Raw genomic sequence first — 27,180 nt, 5'->3', positions numbered from 1 at the left:
AGACCGTAAGCGGGCACTTTTTGGAGCAAGCGACAGTGCGGGACTGAGTCGAACGCCTTTCAAAAGTCGAGAAATATGAAGAATAAATGTTAACTAGTTACATAGGCCAGGTGATACATTCTTCGTATTAAGGTGCTGTCTGTTTTCGAAGGTCGACTATCATTATGGCTAATCTTGGTTTTTGTTTTCATATATAGTCAGTAACAGAGGACTGCATCTGTCAGATGCTGCAGCCACGTTGTTTGTCTTCTTCCTCTGTACTTTTCCTTCCATTATCAAATATTACGTAGGGTGTTTCCATAAGAGCGTGAAAAAATGTAAGAGGACGAGAGAATGCCCGTTCATTACTCAGTGCTATTCAGAGACGTACAGTACAATACGATGGAGTGGTACCGGTACAGTTTCGCAGAACTCATTGACATGCGCCTTGTGTGTGGGGAAGTACGTTGCAATGCTCTCGCTGCTAAAAGGCTGTACAGCCATTTTTGAACCTGGGGTCTTATGCAGATATGGAAGTAAATTAGTATACCGCTTTCTCTAGCATTACTGTTTAAAATTTTATCTACGACTAACATGGATACAAGTTTACATTTACCGCGCTGTTTATTTACAGATATATTCTTCATTTCCTGTAAGGAAACAAGGAGGACGAGCCAGACTACTAGGAAGTCATTATGCAGGTTTTGTTTACTTTACTTGTCCACAAGGTGGCTCTGTTGTATCGTGTTTACATTGTCCCATGACAGAACGTCCCATGCATCAACGACAGACCCATTCATTACTCAGTGCTACTTAGAGATGCACAGTACAAAACGATGGAGCGGTATCGGTACAGTTTCGCAGAACTCACTTACATGAACCTTGTGTACGGGGAGGTACGTTGCAATGCTCCCGCTGCTGAAAGGCTGTACAGGGAACGATTTCCTAACAGGCATTGTTCGTCACGATGAGTGTTTATTTGTCTCGAGCGACGAGTGCGGGAGACTGGTTCATTGGAAAGTAGAAACGAGGGACTTGGCAACATGAGGTCCACTCGCGCACCCGATTTTGAGGAGGAGGTGCTGGAATAAGTTCCAGCGGACCCCACTACACGTACTCGGCGTATTGCACGTGAAACAGGCGCTGCACGTACTAGCGTTTGGCGAGTACTCCACGAACAACAGTTATATCCATATCACCCGCAACGAGTCTATGCAATTCTTGTGACGTACTATGCACCAAGGGACACATTTTGGCAGTGGTTGCTCCAACAATGAATTGATCTACCAGATTTCCTCTAAATCGTGCTGTTTACTGACAAGGTCTCATTCCAAATGGTTCAAATGGCTCTAAGCACTTTGGGACTTAACATCTGAGGTCATCAGTCCCCTAGACTTAGAACTACTTAAACCTAACTAACCTAATGACACCACACACATCCATGCCCGAGGCAGGATTCGAACCTGCGACCGCAGCTGCAGCGAGATTCCGGACTGAAGCGCCTAGAACCGTGCGGCCACAGCAGCCGGTATCTCATTCCATCGTGATGGTATTTCGAACAGCAGGAATAGCCGTGTGTGTGATGAGGAAAACCCTCACGCTGTAGTACAAGCCCAGCATCAAGTACGTTTTGCTGTGAATATCTGGGCCGGCCTTGTAGGCGACAACTCATTGGACCGTATCTTCTATCTGGGCATCTGAATGCCCACATGTACTGATGGTTCGTGCAAAGACTTCTTCCTGAGTTGTTGGAGGACGTACCCTTGAATGTTCGCGAGAGGATGTGGATACAACATGACGATGCTCCACCTCACTTCAGTGTTGATGTCTGCAACCATCTCAGTGTTGTATTTCCCGGTAGCTGGATTGGAAGGGGAGGTCCTATTCCGTGAACTGCGAGGGTGGCTGACCTGTATCCCCTTGATTATTTCCTATGGCGATATCTAAAGTCATCTGTGTATGAGGCCCCAGTGGATACTGAGATGGAATTAGCTGCCAGGATTGTAGCTGCCTGTAATTTGACTCGAAACACACCAGGGATATTTGTCAGGGTGCGTCAGAATCTTGTTCGCCAATATCATGCTTGCATTGAGGTTGATGGCCGTCAGTTTCAGCACATTTTCTAGATATAGTTCAAATGGCACGTTTATTGTGTCAGTGATAATATTTGCAGTTAACTGTAACTAATGTTACTACACAGTAATGTGATTTTATTTCCATTATCTCCTTAAGCTGGCTTCTCCGACGTCAGCTCCCCCACCTCAAACTATTCAGTGGACCATTCTCTATGTCCTGTGAAATTTTTGCACGCTCTTACGGAAACACCCTATATATATTTTTCCTCTCATGGTGTGACCAAAATGATCTATGTGTCTAGTTCTGACTGTGTTCCCCGCTTCCTTATCCTTACTAATTGGCCTTACAACATCTTCATTGGCAATTCACTATGTCCAGGATATTTTTAACACTCGTCCATACAGTCACATCAATCCCTTAGTCTTCTTCATTGTTGCGCTATTTGTATTCCATACATCTACATCTACACCTACATCCATACTCCGCAAGCCACCTGACGGTGTGTGGCGGAGGGTACTTTGAGTACCTTTATCGGTTCTCCATTCCATTCCAGTCTCGTATTGTTTGTGGAAAGAAAGATTGTCGGTATGCCTCTGTGTGGGCTCTATTCTCTCTGATTTTATTCTCATGGTCTCTTCGCGAGATATATGTAGGAGGGTGCAATATACTGCTTGACTCCTCGGTGAAGGTATGTTCCCGAAACTTCAACAAAAGCCCGTACCGAGCTACTGAGCATCTCTCCTGCAGAGTCTTCCACTGGAGTTTATCTATCATCTCCGTAACGCTTACGCGATTACTAAATGATCCTGTAACGAAGCACGCTGCTCTCCGTTGGTTCTCTATCTCTTCTATCAACCCTGTCTGGTACGGATCCCACACTGGTAAGCAGTATTCAAGCAGTGGGCGAAGAAGTGTAGTGTAACCTACTTCCTTTGTTTTCGGACAGCATTTCCTTAGGACTCTTCCAATGAATCTCAGTCTGGCATCTGCTTTACCGACGATCAACTTTATATGATCATTCCATTTTAAATCACTCCTAATGCGTACTCCCAGATAATTTATGGAATTTGCTTTCAGTTGCTGACCTGCTATATTGTAGCTAAATGATAAACGATCTTCCTTTCTATGTATTCGCAGAACATTACACTTGTCTACATTTAGATTCAGTTGTCATTCCCTGCACCATGCGCCAATTCGTTGCAGATCCTCCTGCATTTCAGTACAATTTTCCATTGTTACAACCTCTCGATATACCACAGCATCATCCGCAAAAAGCCTCAGTGAACTTTCGATGTTATCCACAAGATCATTTATGTATATTGTGAATAGCAACGGTCCTACGACATTCCCCTACGGCACACCTGTAACCACTTTTACTTCGGAAGACTTCTCTCCATCGAGAATGACATGCTGCGTTCTGTTATCTAGGATCTCTTCAATCCAATCACACGATTGGTCTGATAGTCCATATGCTCTTACTTTGTTCATTAAACGACTGTGGGGAACTGTATCGATACAAGAGCATTGGTATTATATAACATTTAATCATTCGGAGTCGTAGTTGTAAGTTCGATTTGCGATTCGTAAACAAAGGTATCATCTTAAAAATGGCAATTCAGGCTTGTTCAATTCTAAGAAGGGAGTCTCATATTGATTTACACTTTATTTTTTCCTGTCATTCGTGGTGGACCATCTGACTCATTATAACAGTTGCGTGTGTGTAGTACTGTAGTCTAAGTGTAGATGGCAGGACACTCATAAGAAGTGCAATCCGTTCACATTACAGCCCAATTTGAGAACAGCTGTCTTTAAGTGAGCGGAAAACATGGATTGTTGTGAAGAACAGCGCTGCACGACGTGGTTTCTGCGGAAGGAGATGCAAACACCGCAGATATTCGCAGGCGATTGTTGGCAGTGTGTGGAGAGTGTGCACCGTCACGAAAGATGCTCTTTCAACACGACAACTCTCGCCCCTGCACTAGTAGGAAAACCTTGGCAGCCATCGCTGAAATGGGGTTTACGGGTACTAGCATACCCACCGCACACTCTTGACTTGGCTCCTCCTATTTGGGACTATGGATAAATCTTTGGGCAGACAACATTTTGCGGATTCCCAGAAAGTGCGAGCAGATGTCTTGCAATGGGTGCGACGGATTACAGAGAAGTGTTTCGAGGACGACCTACTGAAGTTACAGGGGCACCTGTACTTTCTTTAATGTTTCTGTGGACTCCAAAAGTATCATATTTTTTGTCCAGCTCTTCTACTTCCTCGTATATCTCTTTCATATAATGTTCCTTTGTCTGAATTATCTTGTCTGATATCTTCATCTGTTTTGTTATACTTTTCTTCGTTATAGCATTATGACTGCTCTTTTCATCCGTAGAAAGGGTTTCATTTGTCACCCATTTCTGTTTTCCAGTTCGTTTTGTATTACTGACGTTCCAAAATCAAATGTGTGTGAAATCTTATGGGACTTAACTGCTAAGGTCATCAATCCCTAAGCTTACACACTACTTAACCTAAATTATCCTAAGAACAAACACACACACCCATGCCCGACGGAGGACTCGAAACTCCGCCGGGATCAGCCGCACAGTCCGTGACTGCAACGCCTTAGACCGCTGGGCTAATTCCGCGCGGCACTGACGTTTCAATTCTAGCTTCAAGTACAAACTCTTCAAGTGATTTCCAGTTTTCGTTAACACTGTTACTTTTTTCTCGGTGAGTTAGTTTTGTTTTTATACCATTGTCTTTTCTTTAAGTAATTCTGTATTAATTCTATTCAAAAGAGTTATCTTTTTGAGTTTTTAGATCTTATTCGAGAGGATTACAGTCACCACTTCGATGGAATTTCTGTGTCTTTGGTTAATGAGGATGAAGTGAGTTTGCTTCTGATTATATGTTTTGTGATATGTCTTGGCGATGCCATTTATAGCACTAATTCATTATTACAAGTCAGTGTGGTTGAGAGACCCCGTTTAAAATCGTTTAAAATTCCGCCGCATTCGTTCCTAACATCTAGTCCATGATCCCCTACAAATTACCAACGTTTCCTTGTCATACGTGAAGGCTACCAATTACTAACACTGGTGAACCCTTTATCCCAGAAGCGTTTATTAACGATTCTGTCAACAGTTGCAGTATTTATATTAGGCGACTGGTTTCTAACCCTATAATTTCATTTTGAAGCCTTACCTACTGAGGCTACAAAAAAGCAGTATAAAGTTGTCAGTGAAAACTGAATACAAAAGTTGTATGCCATCCTAGGCATGGAACAAAACTGACCACTTCATTATACAGGACAGAACATACAAATACAGACACAAATGGTAGATGTCTAAAGAACCTAGAATAGTAAAATGATAAATAGTGTCACATTTAAACGTGACTGGTGGTTGTACCAAAGTGTCACAAAAAGAAGTGTCCGTTAGACAGCAATAATAATTTGTAAGATAACTGTACAGTTTGGACAAAATAAAACTGCGCCAGAAAATATTTCATGCGCCTTAAGACAGGCAACCCGCTATGGGTGCGGATGATGTAAGCTGGGTTGCCTATCTCAAGGCGCATGAAATACACTAACGGAAAAAAGAAATCGCACACCAAGAAAGAGTTGTGCGATATAAACGCAAGTTGGTTGGTGGTTTTCTACGTCTGAAAGATAATGTCGATTCAAAATTCGTGACAGCCGCATAAGTATGGCGCTAAAAACAGCACCACGAGGTTGCAAATCTGGTTTGCTTTAAATAAACGCTTAACGGTCGTGAGCACGTCACTGATTTCGAACGAGGTCGTGTAATAGGGCTATGAGAAGCTGAATGTTTCATCTGCGATATTGCAGAAAGACTTGGCAGTACTGAAGCCACTTTGCTTGATTACTGGCAGCGGTGGTCAGGAGAATGTGTGGTCGCAAGAAGACACGGCTGCCGGCGACTACGTGGCACTACCGTAGTGTTCGGCGTATGACTCAGGCGCATCTTATTGCGTCTACATCAGCAATCTGAGCAGCAGTCGGCACCGCTGTGACACAAGGAACTGTTACAAATCGGTTACTTCAAGGACAGATCCGAACCAGACGCCCTGAAGCGTGCATCCACTGACCAAAACTCACCGCCATTTGCACCTTTAGAGGTGTCAAGAGTCCACTGGAGGGCAGGATGGAGGTATACTGTGTTTTCTGAAAAAATCTTGTTCTGCTTCGGGGCCACTGACGGCCGTGTGTTGATTAGGAGGAGGCCAGTTGAGAGCCTGAATCGAACCTGTCTGCGTGCTAGACGCACTGGGCTTATGGCCTGGGATGCGATTTCGGATGACAGCAGGAGCGTCACTGCAAAATTGTTTTACTGCCATTCATGAATAGCATTCCAGAGGGTGTTTTCCAACAGGATAGCGCTCGCCCACATACCGCTATTTTAATGCAACATGATCTACAGAGTGTCGACATGTCACCTCGGCCTGCTCGATCACCATATCTGTCTCTAATCGAGTACAAATGGGACATCATCGGACGACACCGGCAGCGTCATCCAGAAACAACATACACCGTCCCTGTATTGACCGACCAAGTCCAACAGGCATGGAACTCCATCCCACAAACTGACATCCGGCACGTGTACAATACAATCCAGGCACGTCTGCGCCGGCCGCAGTGTCCGAGCGGTACTAGGCGCTTCAGTCCGGAACCGCGCTGCTGCTGCGGTCGCAGGTTTGAGTCCTGCCTCGGGCATGGCTGTGTGTAATGTCCTTAGGATAGTTAGGTTTAAGTAGTTCTAAGTCTAGGGGACTGATGACCTCAGATTTTGAGTCCCATAGTGCTTAGAGCCATCTGAACCATGCACGTCTGCATCCTCGTATTCAACATTCTGGCGGTTATACGGTTATTAATGCACCAGAATTCCACATTTGCAATGGATTATCTCGTACTGACATTAATCTGCAATCTCGCAATGTTAACCACTTAATATGTTACCGAGACAAATATATTTCCGAAATTTCATTACTCTACATTAACAATTTCTTAGTGTTGCGCTTTTTTCCGTTAGCGTATGTTCTGTGCCAGTTCTATTTTGCACAGCCTGTAGAAATGGGGACAGCACACATTTTCGTGTAGAGCAGGTGGAAAGTAGAGCCTAACTCAGAAGTAGGACCACGCCATCTGAGGGGGAGAGTGGTCCTGACATTCTCTTCCTCAGACGGCGAGTAACAGTAGATCAAAGTCCTTCTGAGGTGCTTCCTCCTGGACTGCGTCATTGGTGACAGTCCACAAATACAAACTCTTTCTAACCACTCTATTTCACACTTACTATGCTAATTACTTTAAGTTTACAATTATGTATTGATTTCATTTGTTAATACTCTAAGAAACCTAATAAGCTTCATTTTAAGTATATGTAGAATTTAATATCGTGAAAAAACGATCTGTCTTGGTCACCAAATAGCGAGTAAAATGTAAATTGGAGAAAATAAATAAATATTGTTGTTGTTGTTGTGGTCTTCAGTCCTAAGACTGGTTTGATGCAGCTCTCCATGCTACTCTATCCTGTGCAAACTTCTTCATCTCCCAGTACCTACTGCAACCTACATTCTTTTGAATCTGCTTAGTGTATTCATCTCTTGGTCTCCCTCTACGATTTTTACCCTCCACGCTGGCCTCCAATGCTAAATTTGTGATCCCTTGATGCCTCAGAATATGCCCTACCAAATTTCTCTTCTCTCCAATTCTGTCCAATACCTCTTCATTACTTATGTGATCTACCCATCTAATCTTCAGCATTCTTCAGTAGCAACACGTTTCGAAAGCTGCTATTATCTTCTTGTCTAAACTATTTATCGTCCACGTTTCATTTCCATACATGGCTACACTCCATACAGATACTTTCAGAAACGACTTCCTGACACTTAAATCTATACTCGATGTTAACAAATTTCTCAATAAAGAAATGAAAAATGATGTTCACAAGGCTCAGTTTTCGGTCACATGTTTTGGTGTGTTAATATGTATTGGTTGGCTTTACTTTATGTACTTCATGCTCCGTCTGTATGTGGACTGAACAGTAGTGAGAAAGCATGCTTCCCTGCTTATGTGGTTTCAAATATGAGCATGATGGTCCATTCTTGTAGATCCCTTTCCATGTTGTCACTTCTGAACTTGAGTATTATATTCGCCTATTTCTAAGAGAGAACAATAGGAATGGAAGACTCAAAAGTACTCGAATTAAAAGGGGATTAAGGTACGTGCGCACTCTCTCCCGTTCGCTGTTTAACCTACATAGCGAAGAAAGAATGACAGTAATAAAAGAAAGATTAGTAGCAGGATTCAAATGAATGACATTGCCATCCTCTGAAAAAGAGAGGAAGAAGAAGATTACCGTTGTATACAAATACCAACGCGCTGAGCACATAATATTGATTGTGAGTGAACCAAAGAAACAAAAAAGTCAATTCCGTATTCCATCTCGGCTTTATTGTGATCAGTGTCATTTATTTTCGTATTATCAGTTCATTCCGACGATGTGCCATCACGAATGCTTACTCGTATGGATTTGAATTTTTTATTACCACCTCATAGTATTTTAAAAAGTCGTCCTGTGCAAGGGTACAAAATGCACGTCTGTCGTATTCATATATAATTTCAGGCATAGTTCGAATTCATCACGTAAACTGCACATGAATCATCCAGTGATAGAGGGATGAGGACAACGCGGATAAAATTAAGTGAAAAATACATTAATTGAGGTTCCAAAACTCTTCATTATCACCTTGAAAGAGAATCTGCATGAGTAGTTTCGAATAATGTCATGCGAGCTGTCACCTTTCGCCTGTTGCGTAAGTGTATGCAGCTATTGTCTGTGATGCAGTTTACGAATATTTTGAATAAATAATCTGCAGGATGAAGAACCCGTAGCTACCAAGCGAGGACCAAAGGCTCTTATTACGTTCTTGTCCACTTCATAACTATAATACAAATTACATTAGTTTTACTTTTAATCCGACCAAATTAAAGATTTCAGACCCTGCCTTACAACGTATGAAAGTATAACACATACAAAACGTTCATCACATTTTACTGAAATAATGATGATATTTTTAATATTATAAATAATTGTAATTACTATAGTAATAGAAGAAAAAGGATGGTTTAAAACAAGATTTGAATACATCTAAGGCCAATTGTAATTTATTGGGCTAAAGGACATATTGAAAGAGAAGATGGAACATTTTTGTTTTAGCAGACAAATCACTAACTACTCTTTGAAACTGAAGAAGGGCATCAGGGAAAATTTAGTTTACTCCTGCAGTGACATGTGTGCTTGCATGCATGCGTACGTATGTGTGTGTGTGTGTGTGTGTGTGTGTGTGTGTGTGTGTGTGTGTGTGTGTATGGGTGTGTGTGTGTGTATATGAATGTGTGTGTGTGTTCGTAGGAGGGGAGAGTAGACAGGTTCAAATGGATGTAGGTTGCAGTATACAGGATGGTCAGAAATCGTCTGAAAAGCTTGTAGGGGTGTTGTAGCGTAGTCTGTGCTGAGAAATAATGTGAAGAAAAAATTCGATACGTTGCGCCGTTTCCGAGTTAATTAGCTCTAAAGTTAGTCTATCAGACGGTTGCGCGTTCTTCGTTAGGCGACACCGTCTCTGGCCGGCTGCTTGAATTTCCACGTGCAATTGCCTGATTGGTTAACTTCACTGCTAATTGACACGGAAACAGCTCAACGTATCGAATTTTTTCTTAACAATTATTTCTCAGCACAGCCTACCCTGCACCACCCTTACAAGCTTTTCAGAGGTTCGAGTTCTCCCTCGGGCATGTATGTGAGTGTTGTCCTTAGCGTAAGTTAGTTTAAGTTACAGTAAGTAGTGTGTAAGCCTAGGGAGCGATGACCTCAGCAGTTTGGTCCCATAGGAATTACCACAGATTTCCAAATTTTTGCTTGCACATGACAGAATAGCATGGAGAGCTTTATCAAATCCGTCTTCGGACTGCAGACCACAACAGACATGCGATTCAGTTCTCTGATGAGTAAGGGTGACAGTGTCGGAGAATGGTTCCTACTACCGAAAAGGATTTAGGAGAAGCGGCTGTGTGTTGGACAGAAAATATTTTGCTCCTATGGAAACGAGTGTTACTGCTAAGCTCTTCAGATAACTAGGAACTCATGGAAAATGAGTGTAGATCTTTCTGTCTCTGCTTGCCTGTTTGCTGTTGATGTTGTGATATTACTCCCTCCAGGGTCAAAACCTTCTACAGCGATAGCCAGAATCAGGTTAGTAAGAGATTAAAAAGCCTTTGAGGCTTAATTCTGACTTTAATTTCATTCGTGATTTTATGTATTGAGAGGGCTGACGAGAGATACCAAACAAGGAATAATGAAGGCGTAGTGTAGAGGTACTGTTCATAAATTTTGCTGGTCGTAATCGACATCAATTCACTATCATCGATACGGTGTTTTCCGTTATAGGGGAGGTTTCTCTGCGAAGTCCGAACGGTCCTTCGCTCATGAATACACCAGAGAGGCACCAGAGAAGCTATTCTGGCCATTCGGAGAAGTCGGCGTCTAGAAACCTAACGTACCGAGCAGCCTGCCCGAAACTTTGCAGATGACCACGGTTAGGTTGGCTGCAAGTAGAACCATCACCCGATGCTGCCGATTTCTTTTAAGCCCGAGGTTTTTAATAACATCCACAGCAAGAGCTGTTTCTCACTGGGACCCGACTTCTTTTGCCATCAAAATGCTTTTCTGTGGCTGGTACAGCCTTCATTCCCCTGCTCCTATCGTTTAGGCGGCATGTGAGACTGTTTGAGTGGTACAGGCATCAGGAAATGCACGAAAGACTGCGGATTAGTCAGAGAAACATTTAATGATCTTGTTGCTCGTAATTTGTGGCAATCAGATCGTCCAGAATTAGGATGGCAGCTCGTGATTACGATAACATCCGGACCACCGACGCCTCCGTGCGACTGCTAAGGTACTCTGCCACGTTATACTGCAATGTGCCAACAATAGATGGTATCTCTCTTGGTCGCTCTCAGTGACGTGTTTTGTTTCTAAATTAGTGTGTGTCTTCTGATTAGTGATGTGTATTGTTTTCCTTGATTGCTCGAGCGTTGTTTCATGATCCAGAAATAACTCTCTTGTATCAATGCACTGATGCCACCTATTCCAGTGGCCGGCCGGTGTGGCCGAGCGGTTCTAGGCGCTTCAGTCTGGAACCGCGAGACCGCTACTGTCGCAGGTTAGAATCCTGCCTCGGGCATGGATGTGTGTGATGTTCTTAGGTTAGTTAGGTTTTAGTAGTTCTAAGTTCTAGGGGACTGACGACCACAGATGTTAAGTCCCATAGTGCTCAGAGCCATTTGAATTTTTTTTATTCCAGTGTCTTTTTATCTTGTCCAAACATGTGAGTTTAATAGTTTATATATTTGCGGGTCTTTACCACAGTATATCCCGTAGTCCAAAAAGTTTTGAGACTAGAATAAATAAATAGAGGAAAGTTAAGATGGTGGTCTTAAAGCTTCAAATGTTCTACATAGTCTCCCTCCCGCCCCCTCCTACGCTTGAGTGAAACCTCACAGAACGTTCATACAACTATGTGCAACTGTCAGAATTGTCTTTCTTTCCGACGTTGTTCTACTCGCGCGTCACGTTCGCACCTTCTTCGGTTTTGGCGAAAAATCAGAGACGCATTCTGCGCTTTGTCGTTTTGTTGTAGGTTCGTATTCAAGACACAAACTGTTGTCACCTGTGACGATATCTCCAAGAAAAGATGGTCCGCATTTTTCATTTCTGAGGGACGATCAAAAAGTTTCCGTTGGAGGGCTGCACAGTCCAGAAGTGTATGGTAATCAGGTAAAATCGCCGTGAGCATTGAGTCAATAACCCCACCGATGCATCACGCAGAAGACACCCGTTTGATGAAACACCGTGTCCTGCTGCATGAAGAAGTCCGTAACTGCCTGCTACACATCCTGGCCCGAAAGGAATCCTCATTCCTCCAAGGCCTTTTTTTATGCGATCAAAGGCGTTATAATCGCATGGTGAGAGATGAGGACTATAAGGTGGACGACAGAGCGTCTCGCACTTGAGATGATGTAACTACTGCGTTGCGACATTTGCGATATGGGGATGTGAGTTGCAATTTTCCCGGACGTTTATCCGTAATCACCCCTACACATACTTCATTCTCCGAAGGATGTCTACAGATGTTTGTGTTATATCCTAGCCAGTAATGCCACCCGCGACCGCTGCCAAAAGGTTGGCAGCATCAAAGTCCGGACGCCGTCCGCATAAGCAGCGCCAGCGAGACAGGAAATCGCCGCAAGTCTGCGCGCGCCACCGCTGGCTTCTGGTTTCTTAAGCGCTGGAGTCGCGAGCGCTAGGACAGTTCTGTATTCGCCGCTCAGTTGTATACTCGCCACCGAATTGTGTACTTGCTAGTCAGTTGTGTGTTCATCGCAGCAGACTTGTTGTTTGTCGTCAGCCGACGCTGACCTAGCCGCTCCGACTCGAACTAGACAGATTTCTGTAGACACGGAGTTCACTACTGTGTTTCTGTATCTTCGTTAATAAAGATAAGTACCGACTTTTATTTAATCAGAGTGTTTGGATTTTCATCTTTCTGTTCACTGTTCCAGTGGACCGGTCGGCCCGCTATTAAAAGTGTGGCGGTGACTTCGTAAGCCGTTTCTACAGCGAATTGTTTGTCGCTACGAACGCCGCCACAAAACTGGCGACGAGGGCTTCCGAACTCGTGTGCAGGGCTGGTTCAACTTGTTTCTGGTTATACTAATTATAGCGATAAAATTTTGGGGGCTGGTTTAATTTGTGTTTACTATGTCTGCCGAATTACAACAGTTGATCTTGTTACAGAGTCAGCAAATACAAAGTCTGGTGGAAGCAATCGCCAAACAAGCGGCTAATCCTCCAACACAACAGGAACAAGCACAGGCAGCACCACCTTTCCGTGCTTTTGATGCATCAAGAGAAGAATGGCGAGAATATTTCGCGCAGTTGCAGGCGCACATGACAGTCTACTAAATCACGGGTACTGAGCGGCAGCCTTATTTAATTTCCACTGCAGGCGTGGAAGTCTATCGACTACTTTGTAAGTTGTTCCCGGAATCCAAGCCAGAAGCTTTAGACTATGACGTTGTGGTTAACAAGCTTGCTGAGTATTTCGAGTCGCGAGTCCATGTGGCAGCAGCCAGATTCAAGTTCTTCAGATTAAAGAAACTGCCACATCAATCTAATAAACAGTGGTTAACAGATTTACGGGGCCTCACCCGTCAGTGCCGATTTAATTGTGTGTGTGGAGCTTCCTACAGTGATGTCATGTTACGAGACGCTATTTCTCAAAACATTGCAGATTCTCGTATTCGTGCTGCTATCTTAAAGTTGCCTGACCCGTCATTAGAGACTGTGATGAACATTATTGAAGCCCAAGATACTTTTGACTATGCTGAGTGTGAGTTAGATCAGCCATGTATTTCTCAAATTGCCTGTGCTAAGCAAGTTCTGTCACGCCCGCGGCCCCACCGGCAGAGTCAGACTGTAAACACTAGCCGGCCGCGTCATGTTAAACACATTCGTCAGCCGCGTGTGCAAAATGATAGAGTTAAGTCTTGCCCTAAGTGTGTTCTTGCTCATCCTCGTGAACGTTGCCCGTTAAGAAACGCGGTTTGTCACTTTTGTCAAAGGAAAGGACACATCCAGACTGTTTGTTTGCGTAAACGCAAGAACAATTCTAGTGCTGCCCAGCCCATGGATATTCATGTTCTTCAAAGCCAGCCCGCCCAGAAGGTCGCGTTTAAAGACTCTTCCACGGTTCGTGTGGGTAATAAACTTGTTCGCAATAAGCCACCCACCCAGCCCTCTGCTATGCGACCCAAGCGTAATTCAAACGCTGTAAAAAGTAATGTACAGACTGCAAGTGAAGCGGGAGTTGTTGTTCCACCCGCCCAACCCACGAGTTGTCGTAAGCAGCGAACACGCGCTAACCGCGCTGATTTTGTGTCTTCCGCCTCCGCTGCACCGATCCAGAGACAGTGTAATAAACTATTTGTGAAGCTACGCATCCAGGATAAGACCTTCAATTTTCAATTAGACACTGGTGCGTCTGTGACTCTCATAAATAGTGCTACGTATGCGGCTATCGGCCGCCCTAAACTTTCAGCGGCAAAACATTCTTTGACTACTTATAGTGGAGAACAAATTCCTGTGTTAGGTGTATGTAGCGTGCCAGCCACATTCCGTGGCAATACAAAAACAGTTTCATTCACAGTGCTCCGCGCTACAGACAGTGTAAACATTTTCGGATTAGACTGTTTTGACTTGTTTGGCCTGTCTATCCAAGACAATGTGTTGCAAATTAATTCTGTTGTTTTTCCTCAAGACAGCATCACCGATTTGTGTAAACAATACAGTGACATATTTAAAGACGAACTAGGTTGTGCTGCGAACTTTGCCGCTCATATTACGTTAAAAGATAATGCTCAGCCTCGATTTTTTCGTGCTCGTCCAGTGCCTCACGCCCTCCGGTCACCTGTAGCAGGTGAACTTCGTCGTTGGAAAAACAACGGTGTTATTCAACCCGTTTCAGCGAGCCAGTGGGCTTCTCCCTTAGTTATTATAAAGAAACCGTCTGGCAAGTTACGTTTGTGTGCTGATTTTAAGTCGACAGTTAATCCTCAGACTGTCATTGATTCTTTTCCTTTGCCTAGACCGGACGAGCTGATGGATAAGTTAGGGGAAGCTCGTTTCTTTTCCAAAATTGGTCTCCGTGAAGCATATTTGCAATTGCCCCTCGACGAGCAATCACAACAGTATTTTGTCATAAACACGTCGTTGGGGTTGTTCCGTTTTCTGCGTTTGCCTTTTGGTTGTGCGTCAGCTCCAGCTGTTTTTCAGCGTTTTTTGTCACCACTTCTGGCTAATGTGCCATCGTGTTGCAACTATTTAGACGATATTGTTGTGTCCGGTCGGACGCCTGCTGAACATTTCCGTAATTTGGAGTGTTCGTTTACAGTGTTGTCTCAGGCAGGCCTACGTTGCAACATCGATAAATGTTCATTTTTCCTTACGGAGATGGAGTATCTGGGACATGTTATTAATGCTCAAGGCATTCATCCCTCCCAGTCACATTTAGCAGCTATTCGTGATTTGCCCGCCCCTCGCAATCTGCATGAATTGCAAGCAGTTCTTGGCAAATTGACATATTATATTAGGTTTATACCTAATGCATCACAGATTGCTGCACCGTTGCATCGTCTCCGCCGTAAGAATGTTCCGTTTGTGTGGTCAGCTGATTGCCAATCAGCCTTTCAGCAGTTGTCTGGTCCATTACGACCCTAACAAGCCTCTGGTGTTAGCTTGTGATGCCTCTTCTTTCGGCCTCGGTGCTGTGTTGTCTCACCGAGTCGGTAACACCGAACGTCCTATTGCGTTCGCATCTAAATTGCTAAACAAAGCTCAGTGTAATTATAGCCAATTGGACAAGGAAGCGTTGGCTATTGTGTTCGGTGTCACAAAATTCCATCACTACCTCTATGGTAGACCATTCTATTTAGTAACAGATCACAAGCCCCTGACGTCACTGTTTCATCCGTCTAAACCAATTCCTCAGCGGACAGCTCAGAGACTACAACGTTGGGCTCTTTTGTTATCACAATACCAGTATGAGATACTGTATCGCCCTACAGCTCAGCATGCAAACGCTGACGCGCTTTCTAGATTGCCGATTGCTGCGGATGATGTCTTCGATTCCTCTGACGACTCTTGCCATCAGATTGACGCCGATGAGCATCAATCCCTCCGGGATTTTCCGATTGATTATCGTCAGGTGGCACGTGAGACAGCTACGGATCCTCATCTGAGTTTACTGTTACGTTTTGTTCAACGTGGTTGGCCGTCCAAGGCAAAGGACATATCGGATCCTGTGGTTCGTCGCTATTATCCGCAACGTCATCTGTTGTCTGTTTCGCACGGAGTTTTGCTGTTACGCACCGAGAATGACCAGCTTCGTGTAGTGGTTTCCCAAGTGCTCCAATCCAAGGTCCTCGACTTGTTGCATCACGGTCATTGGGGAGTGGTCCGCACCAAGCAGCTTGCCCGCCGTCATTGTACATGGATCGGTATTGATAAGCAGATTACGCAGATGTCTACAGATTGTTCGACGTGTGCCGAACACCAAGCTGCTCCGCCTCAACGCTATTTTGAGTGGGCACGCCCTGCCGGTCCCTGGCAGCGAGTACATATTGATTTCGCTGGTCCATATTGGAATTCTCGTTGGCTCATCGTGATAGATGCATTTAGTTATTTTCCGTTTGTTGTGCCTATGCAGTCTACAACGTCTGCACACACTATACAGGCGTTGACTTCAATTTTTTGTATTGAGGGTCTTCCAGAAGTTTTAGTGTCTGACAATGGTCCACAATTTACCTCTGCTGAATTTGAAAGTTTTTGTTCTGCCAATGGCATTCGCCATGTTCCTACTCCGCCGTTCCACCCTCAATCGAATGGTGCAGCGGAACGTTTTGTACGCACATTCAAGGATCATATGGACCGCCTTCGTGCTACGCACTCTCGTCAGCAGGCCCTCATCACGTTCCTGTCATCGTACCGGACCACGCCACGCGACGGCCCTTCGCCTGCGGAGCTTCTCCACGGCCGTCGTCATCGCACCCTACTACGGTTGTTGCACCCCCCGGATCGACCCGCCGCTTCTGAGCATCGCACGCGTTTTCAGCGCAACGACGCCGTTTTTTTCAGAGTTTATCACGGTCGCCGTCGTTGGGAACGTGGTACCGTGATAAGTGTCCAGGGTCGCGGTTTTTATACTGTTCAAGGTGCTACTGGGGTGCACAGGAGGCATCAGAACCAGTTGCGCCGCGCTGGCCGCCCGGATTCTGCCGCTCGTTCTTTGTCCACAGATTTGGTCCGCGGCGGGTTCCAGCCGCGCCTTCCGACTTCGCTGCCGCCCCCAGGGCAGCAGAAGCAACCGTCGCCGCTACCACGCCGACAGCCCGTCCCGTTGATGCCTCCCGCGCAGCTTCATCCGGGAGCGCCCCAGGTGGTCGCTCCGGCGCCTGCGGTCCCTCTTCAGTCGCCACCGCCTTCGGAGCTGATGGACGTCGACCCCTCAGCCGGGCCGCCTTCCCAAGCGGTGGCTGTGCAGCCTGTCCTGCAGCCGCTTTCCTTGGGCACCCCCAAGGAGTCTGACACCGCAGCGCCTTGTCCGGCGCCCACTCAGCAGCCGTCGACGCAGCGTCAGGAGACGCTGCCTCTCTTCGTGGGTCCCGACGCCCCGTTGCGTCCAGTACCAGAAGCTGCGCCCGTGGTCACAGGCGTGCACCCTGACCTCGGTTTTCAGTCGGTGTTTCCCAAGGCCCCGCGCAGCCAATGCTGGGGTGCGGACCGGGGACTGCCACCGACAACAGACTCCGCCCCGGTCTCTTCTGCTACGCCTGCGGCCAGACCCCTCCCCCGCCGTCGACGCTCGCCACGTCATTATTCAACGACGGTGCGGCGATTTGGGGGGGGAGGAGTGTTATATCCTAGCCAGTAATGCCACCCGCGACCGCTGCCAAAAGGTTGGCAGCATCAAAGTCCGGACGCCGTCCGCATAAGCAGCGCCAGCGAGACAGGAAATCGCCGCAAGTCTGCGCGCGCCACCGCTGGCTTCTGGTTTCTTAAGCGCTGGAGTCGCGAGCGCTAGGACAGTTCTGTATTCGCCGCTCAGTTGTATACTCGCCACCGAATTGTGTACTTGCTAGTCAGTTGTGTGTTCATCGCAGCAGATTTGTTGTTTGTCGTCAGCCGACGCTGACCTAGCCGCTCCGACTCGAACTAGACAGATTTCTGTAGACACGGAGTTCACTACTGTGTTTCTGTATCTTCGTTAATAAAGATAAGTACCAACTTTTATTTAATCAGAGTGTTTGGGTTTTCATCTTTCTGTTCACTGTTCCAGCGGACCGGTCGGCCCGCTATTAAAAGTGTGGCGGTGACTTCGTAAGCCGTTTCTACAGCGAATTGTTTGTCGCTACGAACGCCGCCACAAAAGTTTGTCCTTCGATAGACAAGAAAAGAATAATAACACGTTGGTCCTGTTCGGGCGTATGTGATAATAACGTCACGTGTTCGCATTTACCACTTGCGCGTCGGAAAGATGCGAATGCCGCTCTAATCATTTGAAAGTCTCTTCGGGTTTGCTGCCGGATCATAAAATCAACTTGACTCGATATTTCGGTGATCCAACTGGTCGCCATCTTCATGGAGAATGCTGCTTCTGCTGATGAGTTCCGCTGAGAGCTGCAAATCGACGTCCAATATAGACCACCGTTCAGTATACGGCGCCATCACGGTTGCTGCCCTCCAAGACAGAGAGGTGGTGCTGCCCTTAGTAGAACACTGGCGGCAACGATATATCGCACTCTGGGCCGCACCGAATAGCGTTCAATTCTGATGCGAGATAGTACAGGATTCCACGTCCTGCTAAGAAGAAACGCATTGTTTCTGTTGATTAAATTACCCGCCAACCTAATTTCAATCGCTTTCAAGACTTATTACGACGGGAAAGCCTACCAAGTCACTTTCCTACATGTCGGTGATAATATACCCGCATGAGAGTGGCGTTATTTTGCATATAGGTGAGGTAACGACGTCAAACCGAAACTTTTTGATTGCCTCCGATCAAGCAATTTACTGCAGGCGTCCACGCGCCGTTGTGTTTTTGTTCGAGAGTCTAAGTGTGCGGCCCAAATTTTGCACAAAGTTTTCTGTTCTTCAAAACAGTCTAAAGAATCTCTTCAACACTTGGAGATTTTTTATTTATTTATTTATTTATTGTTCCGTGGGACCAAATTAAGGAGAAGTCTCCATGGTCATGGAACGAGTCAATACATGAAATTATAACACGATTTTAGAAACAGATAAAATGAAATATAAAAAAACATATTCAGGTGACAAGTCGTAAATTTAAATAAAGAAAATCAACAATGTAACACTGGAATTTGCTTAATTTTTTAGCTCTTCCAGGAGCTCCTCGACAGAATAGAAGGAGTGAGCTATGAGGAAACTCTTCAGTTTAGACTTAAAAGAGTCTGGGGTACTGCTAAGATTTTTGAGTTCTTGTGGTAGCTTATTGAAAATGGATGCAGCAGAATACTGCGCTCCTTTCTGCACAAGAGTCAAGGAAGTGCATTCCATATGCAGATTGGATTTCTGCCTAGTATTAACTGAGTGAAAGCTGCTAACTCTTGGGAATAGGCTAATATTGCTAACAACAAACGACATTAAAGAAAATATATACTGTGAGGGCAATGTCAGAATTCCCAGACTATTGAATAGGGGTCGACAAGAGGTTCTCGAACTTACACCACATATAGCTCGAACTGCCCGTTTTTGAGCCAAAAATACCCTTTTTGAATCAGAAGAATTACCCCAAAAAATAATACCATACGACATAAGCGTATGGAAATATGCGAAGTGGACTACTTTTCGTGTTGAAGTGTCACTTATTTCAGATACTGTTCTAATGGTAAATAAAGCAGCATTTAGTTTATGAACAAGATCCTGAACATGGGCTTTCCACAACAGCTTACTATCTATCCGAACGCCTAGGAACTTGAACTGTTCCGTCTCGCTTATAATATGCCCATTCTGTCTGATCAAAATATCGGTTCTTGTTGAATTGTGAGTTAGAAACTGTAAAAACTGAGTCTTACTGTGATTTAGCATCAAATTATGTTCCACAAGCCACGAACTTATTTCATGAACTACGTTATTTGATACTGTTTCAATATTACACACAAGATCCTTCACTATCAAGCTGGTGTCATCAGCAAACAGAAATATTTTTGAATCACCTGTAATACTAGAAGGCATATCATTTATATAAATAAGAAACAGCAGTGGCCCCAGCACCGACCCTTGGGGAACGCCCCACTTAACAGTGCCCCATTGGGACGGAACATCACTACCACTCCCAATATTGCGGAGAATTACCTTCTGCTTTCTATTCTTGAGGTAAGAGGCGAACCAATTGTAAGCTACTCCCCTTACTCCATAATGGACCAACTTCTGCAGTAACATTTTGTGGTCAACACAGTCAAAAGCCTTCGTTAAATCAAAGAAAACACCTAGCGTTCGCAACCTTTTATTTAATCCGTCCAAAACCTCACAGAGAAAAGAAAATATAGCATTTTCAGTTGTTAAACCATTTCTAAAACCAAACTGAACGTTTGACAGCAAATTATGTGAAATTAAATGCTCCAGTAACCTTGCATATACAACCTTCTCGATAACTTTAGCAAACATCGATGGCATAGAAATAGGTCTATAATTGTCAACATTATCCCTGTCTCCCTTTTTATAAAGTGGCTTCACTACCGAGTACTCCTAAAGGAAAAGTTACATATATGGCTAAGTACTGGGCTAACATACATAGAACAATACTTCAGTATTCTGCTAGATACCCCGTCATATCCATGAGAGTTCTTGGTCTTTAGTGATTTAATTATTAACTCAATCTCCCTCTTGTCAGTATCATGGAGGAGCATTTCAGGTAACTCCGTTGCGATTTGTGACACAACAACGATGTCACACTACGACCAGACTCCCACTACCTGCTCACAACTGACTGTTCGAATACACATCCGTTGTTTACAATTGTTAGTCAGGAATAAAATCAGTCCCGCAGATTTTTGGACGGACAGTGTAGATGTTTAATTGAGTCGGTAGTCGACTCAGATTTAAGTACAGATTTGTTCCACTGATCTATCATCACACCTGGTCTACTTCACTACGGTTCTTTCTTTCTTTCACTGGTGCCACGCTGACGCAGGGTCGGAATTGTTAGGAACGGATTTGGCAAGGTTAGTGGAAAGGGGTGGCCGGATGCCCTTCCTGCCGCCACCCCGCACCCCCCGGTACGGAATTAGTGTACCCCTGCTGTCTGCGTCGAGTGTAATTAATGGAATAGTGCGAACGTGTTCAGGTGTCTGCGACTCTTGTAACTCAGGCGGAACGTGGGGACCAGCCCGGTATTCACCTAGTGGGATGTGAAAAACCGCCTAAAAACCACATCCAGGCTGGCCGGCACACCGACCGACGACATAATCCGCCGGGCGGATTCGATCTGGGGCCGGTGCGCCTACCCGAGTCCAGCAAGCAGCGCATTAGCGCTCTCGGCTAACCTGCCAGGTTCTACTTCACTATGGTTGTGAAGGTCTAGTTACACTTGTTGTATGAGACGAATCGATGCTTTAGGCACAGCAGGGCAAGGAGGAGGATAGTGGTTGCAGGTTTCGATGCCACACAGCCGGGAACTCAGTTTCACCTTCCCACAACCTGAGCGACACACCTTAGGAATCAGGCGGGAGCGTGAGCACTCACATTGATCTCGGCCTTCTTGCGGTAGATGTCGCCCATGATGCGGATGCTGCGCGCGTACGTCGCCTGGTCCCCAGAGACCAGTGCCAACCGGGTCGCCTCCTGCAACACGAGAACCATCTCTGAGGCTGCGTAGATACAGCTCGCATATAAGCCAGCGCTCCACTCTGTCAGGCGCCTCGTGGCTCGTCAGACAGCGCCAACTCTACACTTAGTTCAGAGTCTGATAATATTTTGTTGTAGTCATGTCCTCAGCGTGTTGGTGCTTACAGGTATATGACACATAAGAATTATGTGGTTGTAAAGGTGACACCTCTGCTCTGACGAGAAGGGATCTGCAGTATCTTCCAGCCTTGGCCAGATTCTACAGCGTTTTGCAGAAAAGATTCATCTGACATGACAAGACTGTAACTTGTGCATAAATGAAGGTGGAACCTTACTACCCAACTCGGCTTAGGTAGCAAAAAATCAGTATCACATGGCACTGGAGACGAGGTGACTGTTGGAACAACTGGCAGTCCCAAGTCGTTGGTAACGATTAAATTCGTGGAGTCTGTAAATCAGATGTTCCAATATCCCGATTTCGTTAGCATGGGGGATTGAGGTTTTCTGAACCTTTGTTTTTAATAGAGAAAACTATTTATTTATGTATGTCAGTGTACTTGTAAGGAGGAGGAGGGGATGCCGTCAGTGATTAAGCACAGATCTTTAAAAACCTTATGCGCGCATTAATTACTGCGAAAATGTTTTATTATACCCACCGAGACCAAGAACAGATGAAAAAGTGCACAGTGATTATTGGTGGGACATTGTTGTATTACAGCAGTTTGGAAACTTGAAATGTCTGGAAAACTTTGAACGAGTAAAGATATACTCCTACACCTGCGCTCAGTCATGTATTGTCACAACCAATTGATTGCGTGAGAGAATGGTTACAGCAGTTCACAAACTAGCCGGCAACGCAGCATACAGACTTGTTGCTAGTACGCTCGACTTCGAACCAGCAAATAATATGCATTTATGTACCACTGTATTCCTTTTCTTCGTTTTGGCAGTGTAAGGAACACGATAATTCGGATCAGCTTCGTTTCTTCTGGTCTTTATCCGTGTCCAATCTATTTTCGTTTTCACTACTATACTTCCTTTCCTTCACTATTCTGTGAATGACGTTGTTGTTCTGGACTAATTTTGTTTTAAAGATACCAATGACTGTTTGAACTTTTTATTTTATAGTCTCCTGGTTGTAAATCAGGTATCCTATATTCCAATATCTTTCAGATCCCTTTCAATTTTTTTGATCAAGAATACTTTGGATCCCTTGCCCACTAGAAATTTCACGATCTGATGCGTCGACCTGCTGAGCTCCACTGTAAGGACGTGTCTGAGGAGCACGGTCTTCCAGAGAGTTCTTTGTTCACAAGTTCTAGCATGCTAACGAATCCCGTTCTTACAGGATTCAGACTTTCAGCTGTCACAAGGTTAGCTGATTGGTTGATCTGGGGGGGGGGGGGGGGGGGGGAACAAACAGCGAGATCATCGGCGCCATAAGGGAAGAATAGGGAAGGAGGTCGGCCGTGCCATTGCAAACGAACCAGCCCGGCATTTGCTTGAAGCTATTTAGTGAAGTCACGGGAAACCTAAATCAGAATCTTCGTTGATCCATTATGGGTCGTGGGACGACGGCTGGCATGAACTTCTTGATGCAATAATTTACCAACAGCCGTATGTATTTTAGAAATTTATTTTATTTTATGAACTTCTATGTGCTACCAGTTTCGGCATTATGTTGATGCCATCTTCAGGCCCCACTCGTCATAGTCGTAAAATCGCTATACACGGAAGGAGCCATATAACTGGATCCGTGAATCAATTCGTCGTGCAACAGCTCTTGGTGGCCAGGCGGCACAGAATGGCCGGACGTGGGTTTCGACCGAATGCGAGTCCAGTGTGTTACAAGGCTTTAGGGTGGATCATTATCGGGTACTGTCACAATTTTGCGTTGAACAAAACAGTCTTCTTATTGTAGGCATTAATAATGAGTTTTTATGCTAAATTCATCTTGTTCATTCGTGCTACTGTAGCTTCTTTTTTGTCCTACCAGTTTCTAACCATTCTTCTAGATAATTAAATGTCTGTACGTTGCGAATTTTACCACTGTTTTCGCACGTATCAAAGATGAAGTGTTCCTTTTTTTCAGTTTAATGCAGGACATGAATACTTTCTGGTCAGGGTAATACTTCCTTTCCTTCACACGAAATCGCTTCGTACAAATTAAACAACATATTGAAAAGCAAGTAGGAAACTTACGAACCAGTCATGACTCACATGTACTACAGCGTTTGCATGGAGCGAAAATTGATCCTGGGAGCTGAAATGAAGCAGTCAAACCCATCTTTCTAGAATCGATTTTTTGACCAGCCAGCCAGCCAGCGACTCACAGAGCACTAGCCGCGCTCCGGCGATTGTTAAGCGACCAGTGAGCGACTCACGGAGCAGTAGTCGTGCGCGTCGCCCAGGTCCCCCTGCTTGCGGAGCGCGGCCGCCATCTGGAGCAGGGCTGCGCGGTGGTGGCGCGAGTTGAGGTCCCCCAGCTGCAGCGACCGCGACAGGTCGTACGCCTTGGAGGCGTACCGCGTGGCCTTGTCCACGTCACGCAGGCGCCCGAACAGCTCCGACAGGCCCACGTACACCTGGACCACACAAAACACACATAGCCCGGTCTACAAGGCAAATCCAGGAAGAGCCAAAGAAGGGAGAGAGAAGGATATGGTACCGTACAACCTAGGGTAGGAGAAAGATTGACAATATTTTTTGCAAGAGATGCTACACTACTGGCCATTAAAACTGCTACAACAAGAAGAAATCCAGATGATAAACCGGTATTCATTGGACAAATATATTATACTAGAACTGACATGTGATTACATTTTCACTCAATTTGGGTGCATAGACCCTGAGAAATCAGTACAAAGAACAACCACCTCTGGCCGTAATAACGGCCTTCATACGCCTGGCCATTGAGTCAAACAGAGCTTGGATGGCGTGTACAGGTACAGCTGCCCATGCAGCTTCAACACGATACCACAGTTCATCAAGAGTAGTGACTGGCGTATATTGACGAGCCAGTCGCTCGGCCACCACTGACCAGACGTTTTAAATTGGGGAGAGATATGGAGAATGTGCTGGCCAGGGCAGCAGTCGAACATTTTGTGTATCCAGAAAGGCCCGTACAGGACCTGCAACATGCGGTCGTGCATTATCCTGCTGAAATGTAGGGTTTCGCAGGGATCGAATGAAGAGTAGAGCCACGGGTCGTAACACATCTGAAATGTAACGCCCACTGTTCAAAGTGCCGTCAATGCGAACAAGAAGTGACCGAGACGTGTAGCCAATGGCACCCCATACCATCACGCCGGGTGATACGCAAGTATAGCGATGAAGAATACACGCTTCCAATGTGCGTTCACCGCGATGTCGCCAAAAACGGATGCGACCATCATGATGCTGTAAACAGAACCTAAATTCATCCGAAAAAATGACGTTGTGCCATTGGTGCACCCAGGTTCGTCGTTGAGTACACCATCGCAGGCACTCCTGTCTGTGATGCAGCCATGGTGTCCGAGCTGATAGTCCATGCTACTGCAAACGTTGTCGAACTGTTCGTGCAGAAGGTTGTTGTCTTGCAAACGCCACCATCTGTTGACTCAGGGATCGAGACGTGGCTGCACGATCCGTTACAATCATGCGGATAAGATGCCTGTCATCTCGACTGCTAGTGATACGAGGCCGTTGGTATCGAGCACGGCGTTCCGCATTACCCTCCTGAGCCCACCGATTCCATATACTGCTAACAGTTGTTGGATCTCGACCGACGCGAGCAGCAATGTCGCGATACGATAAACCGCAATCGCGATAGGCTACAATCGGACCTTTATCAAAGTCGGAAACGTGATGGTACGCATTATTCCTCCTTACACGAGGCATCACAACAACGTTTCATCAGGCAACGCCGGTCAACTGCTGTTTGTGTATGAGGAATCGGTTGGAAACTTTCCTCATGTCAGCACGTTGTAGGTGTCGCCACCGGCGCCAACGTTGTGTGAATGCTCTGAAAAGCTAATCATTTGCGTATCACAGCATCTTCTTCCTGTCGGTTAAATTTCGCGTCTGTTGCACCTCATCTTCATGGTGTATCAATTTTAATGGCCAGTAGTGTAAAACTGCCAATAAGACAATCGACGTTGCATTGCATATACAGACTGGATACATGTGACAGTATTTAAAATTAAAAATTCTTACGAGTTTTGTGCACTGTGCACACAGCAAGCCCCCTATTTACATCTACATATACACTGATGAGCTAAAACTTTATGACCACTTGTTCAATTGCTTGTTTGTCCGTCTTTGCAACGACATACAACACTGGTTCTGCGTATCAGGCATCCGACAGTTTGTTTATAGGTTTGGGGAGATGTGTGGCATTAGATGTCTACGCGCAGGCCATGAAATTCGCGTAAATAATGGGGCTCTGATTTGCGTACGCGATGATGGCGCCAGATAGCCGCCCAGATGTGTTCCATAAGATTTACCTCAGGCGAATCTGGTTGTCGATACATCGACGGGAGTTGAATATAATGTTCTTCAAACCACTGTAGCACAGTTCTGGCTTCGAGACTCGGACAGTTGTACAATTGAAAGATGACATCGAGTATGAATGTAGGTGTTTGGCAGCTGTCAGCTCGAGATTATTAACACAGATCCCATGCAAGGGCAGGAGAATGTCTCTCACAGCATAACAGGGTAGGGAGGGGCTAGTTGTGCATAGGGGTAAGCTGAGCAACCGAAATATCTCGGAAACTATTCACCGCACGCTTATGCTTCAACCCCCTGAAAAAAGCGGTATTGGAGGGGAACCCATCGCGCGACCGCCAGTGGCTGTTTGTCGATCGAGTGATGTACACGAGTGCATTGTTTATTTTGTGATCGAATAGTAAAATGATCGTCAACTGGAATATTTCTTCTGTACTAGTCAAATGTTATCAGTTTTCAATCAGGTAAGTGCTAAACTTAGATAAATTTAGTACATTTTTGATATGTATAGAAGTTCTGGATATAATTCTAACGGTTGTTTCATAGTCTCACTTTTGTATTAAATTTTTGGGTTGGGGTTAGCTGAGCAATAGTTGCTCAACTAACACCATAACTTAGAACTAAAGTAATCTGATATCCCTGTCCTACGATCTGGAAAGCCCTCCTGAAGGCATGGACTTGGACGACGGCACTTGTCAGACCCGCGAGCGCTGCCGTTGCCGCCACAGCGCTGCACACGGAGGCACGTCCGCCACGCCAGCCTATGAGCGCCAGCGGACGCCCTTAATAGGCCGCGAAGTCACACCACGCTCTTCTGCCTGACCTCCGTCTTCAGTAAGGTCTTCCAATACATCCACTCCCGTCGTATCCATCACCACCTTAACCAACACTACCTCCTCTCCGTTACCCAGTGTGGCTTCCGACCTTTCTTCTCCGCCGACGACCAACTCCTTAACCTCGTCCACCCTCTCTCCCTCCAACTTAACTCCCGTCGCTCCGCCATTTTTGTTTCTCTCGACCTCCAAAATGATTATGACCGCGTATGGCATCCTGGTCTCCTCTTTAAGCTCTAAACCTACGCCCTGCCTATCAGTTTTGTCCGTCTGGTTGTGTCCTTCCTCTCAAACCATCCTTCCTATGTCACCC

General features: G+C 45.4%; 1 protein-coding gene across 1 annotated transcript in view; it reads right to left on the bottom strand.

The window, feature by feature from the left end:
- LOC126204052 (43 kDa receptor-associated protein of the synapse homolog) overlaps positions 1-27,180 on the bottom strand; it is a 208,349-nt gene that overhangs the window by 39,853 nt on the left and 141,316 nt on the right. The window contains exons 5-6 of the mRNA XM_049938475.1: positions 23,934-24,134; positions 21,448-21,546 (exon numbers count right to left, since the gene is read on the bottom strand). Of these exons, the coding sequence (XP_049794432.1) occupies positions 21,448-21,546; positions 23,934-24,134 (300 nt within the window). The remainder of the gene's footprint in view (positions 1-21,447; positions 21,547-23,933; positions 24,135-27,180) is intronic.

Source organism: Schistocerca nitens, chromosome 9 (assembly GCF_023898315.1).
Source record: "Schistocerca nitens isolate TAMUIC-IGC-003100 chromosome 9, iqSchNite1.1, whole genome shotgun sequence".
Taxonomy (NCBI): Eukaryota; Metazoa; Arthropoda; class Insecta; order Orthoptera; family Acrididae; genus Schistocerca; species Schistocerca nitens.
Note: the sequence above shows the minus strand (reverse complement) of the source record. Positions and strands in the feature narration are given on the sequence as shown.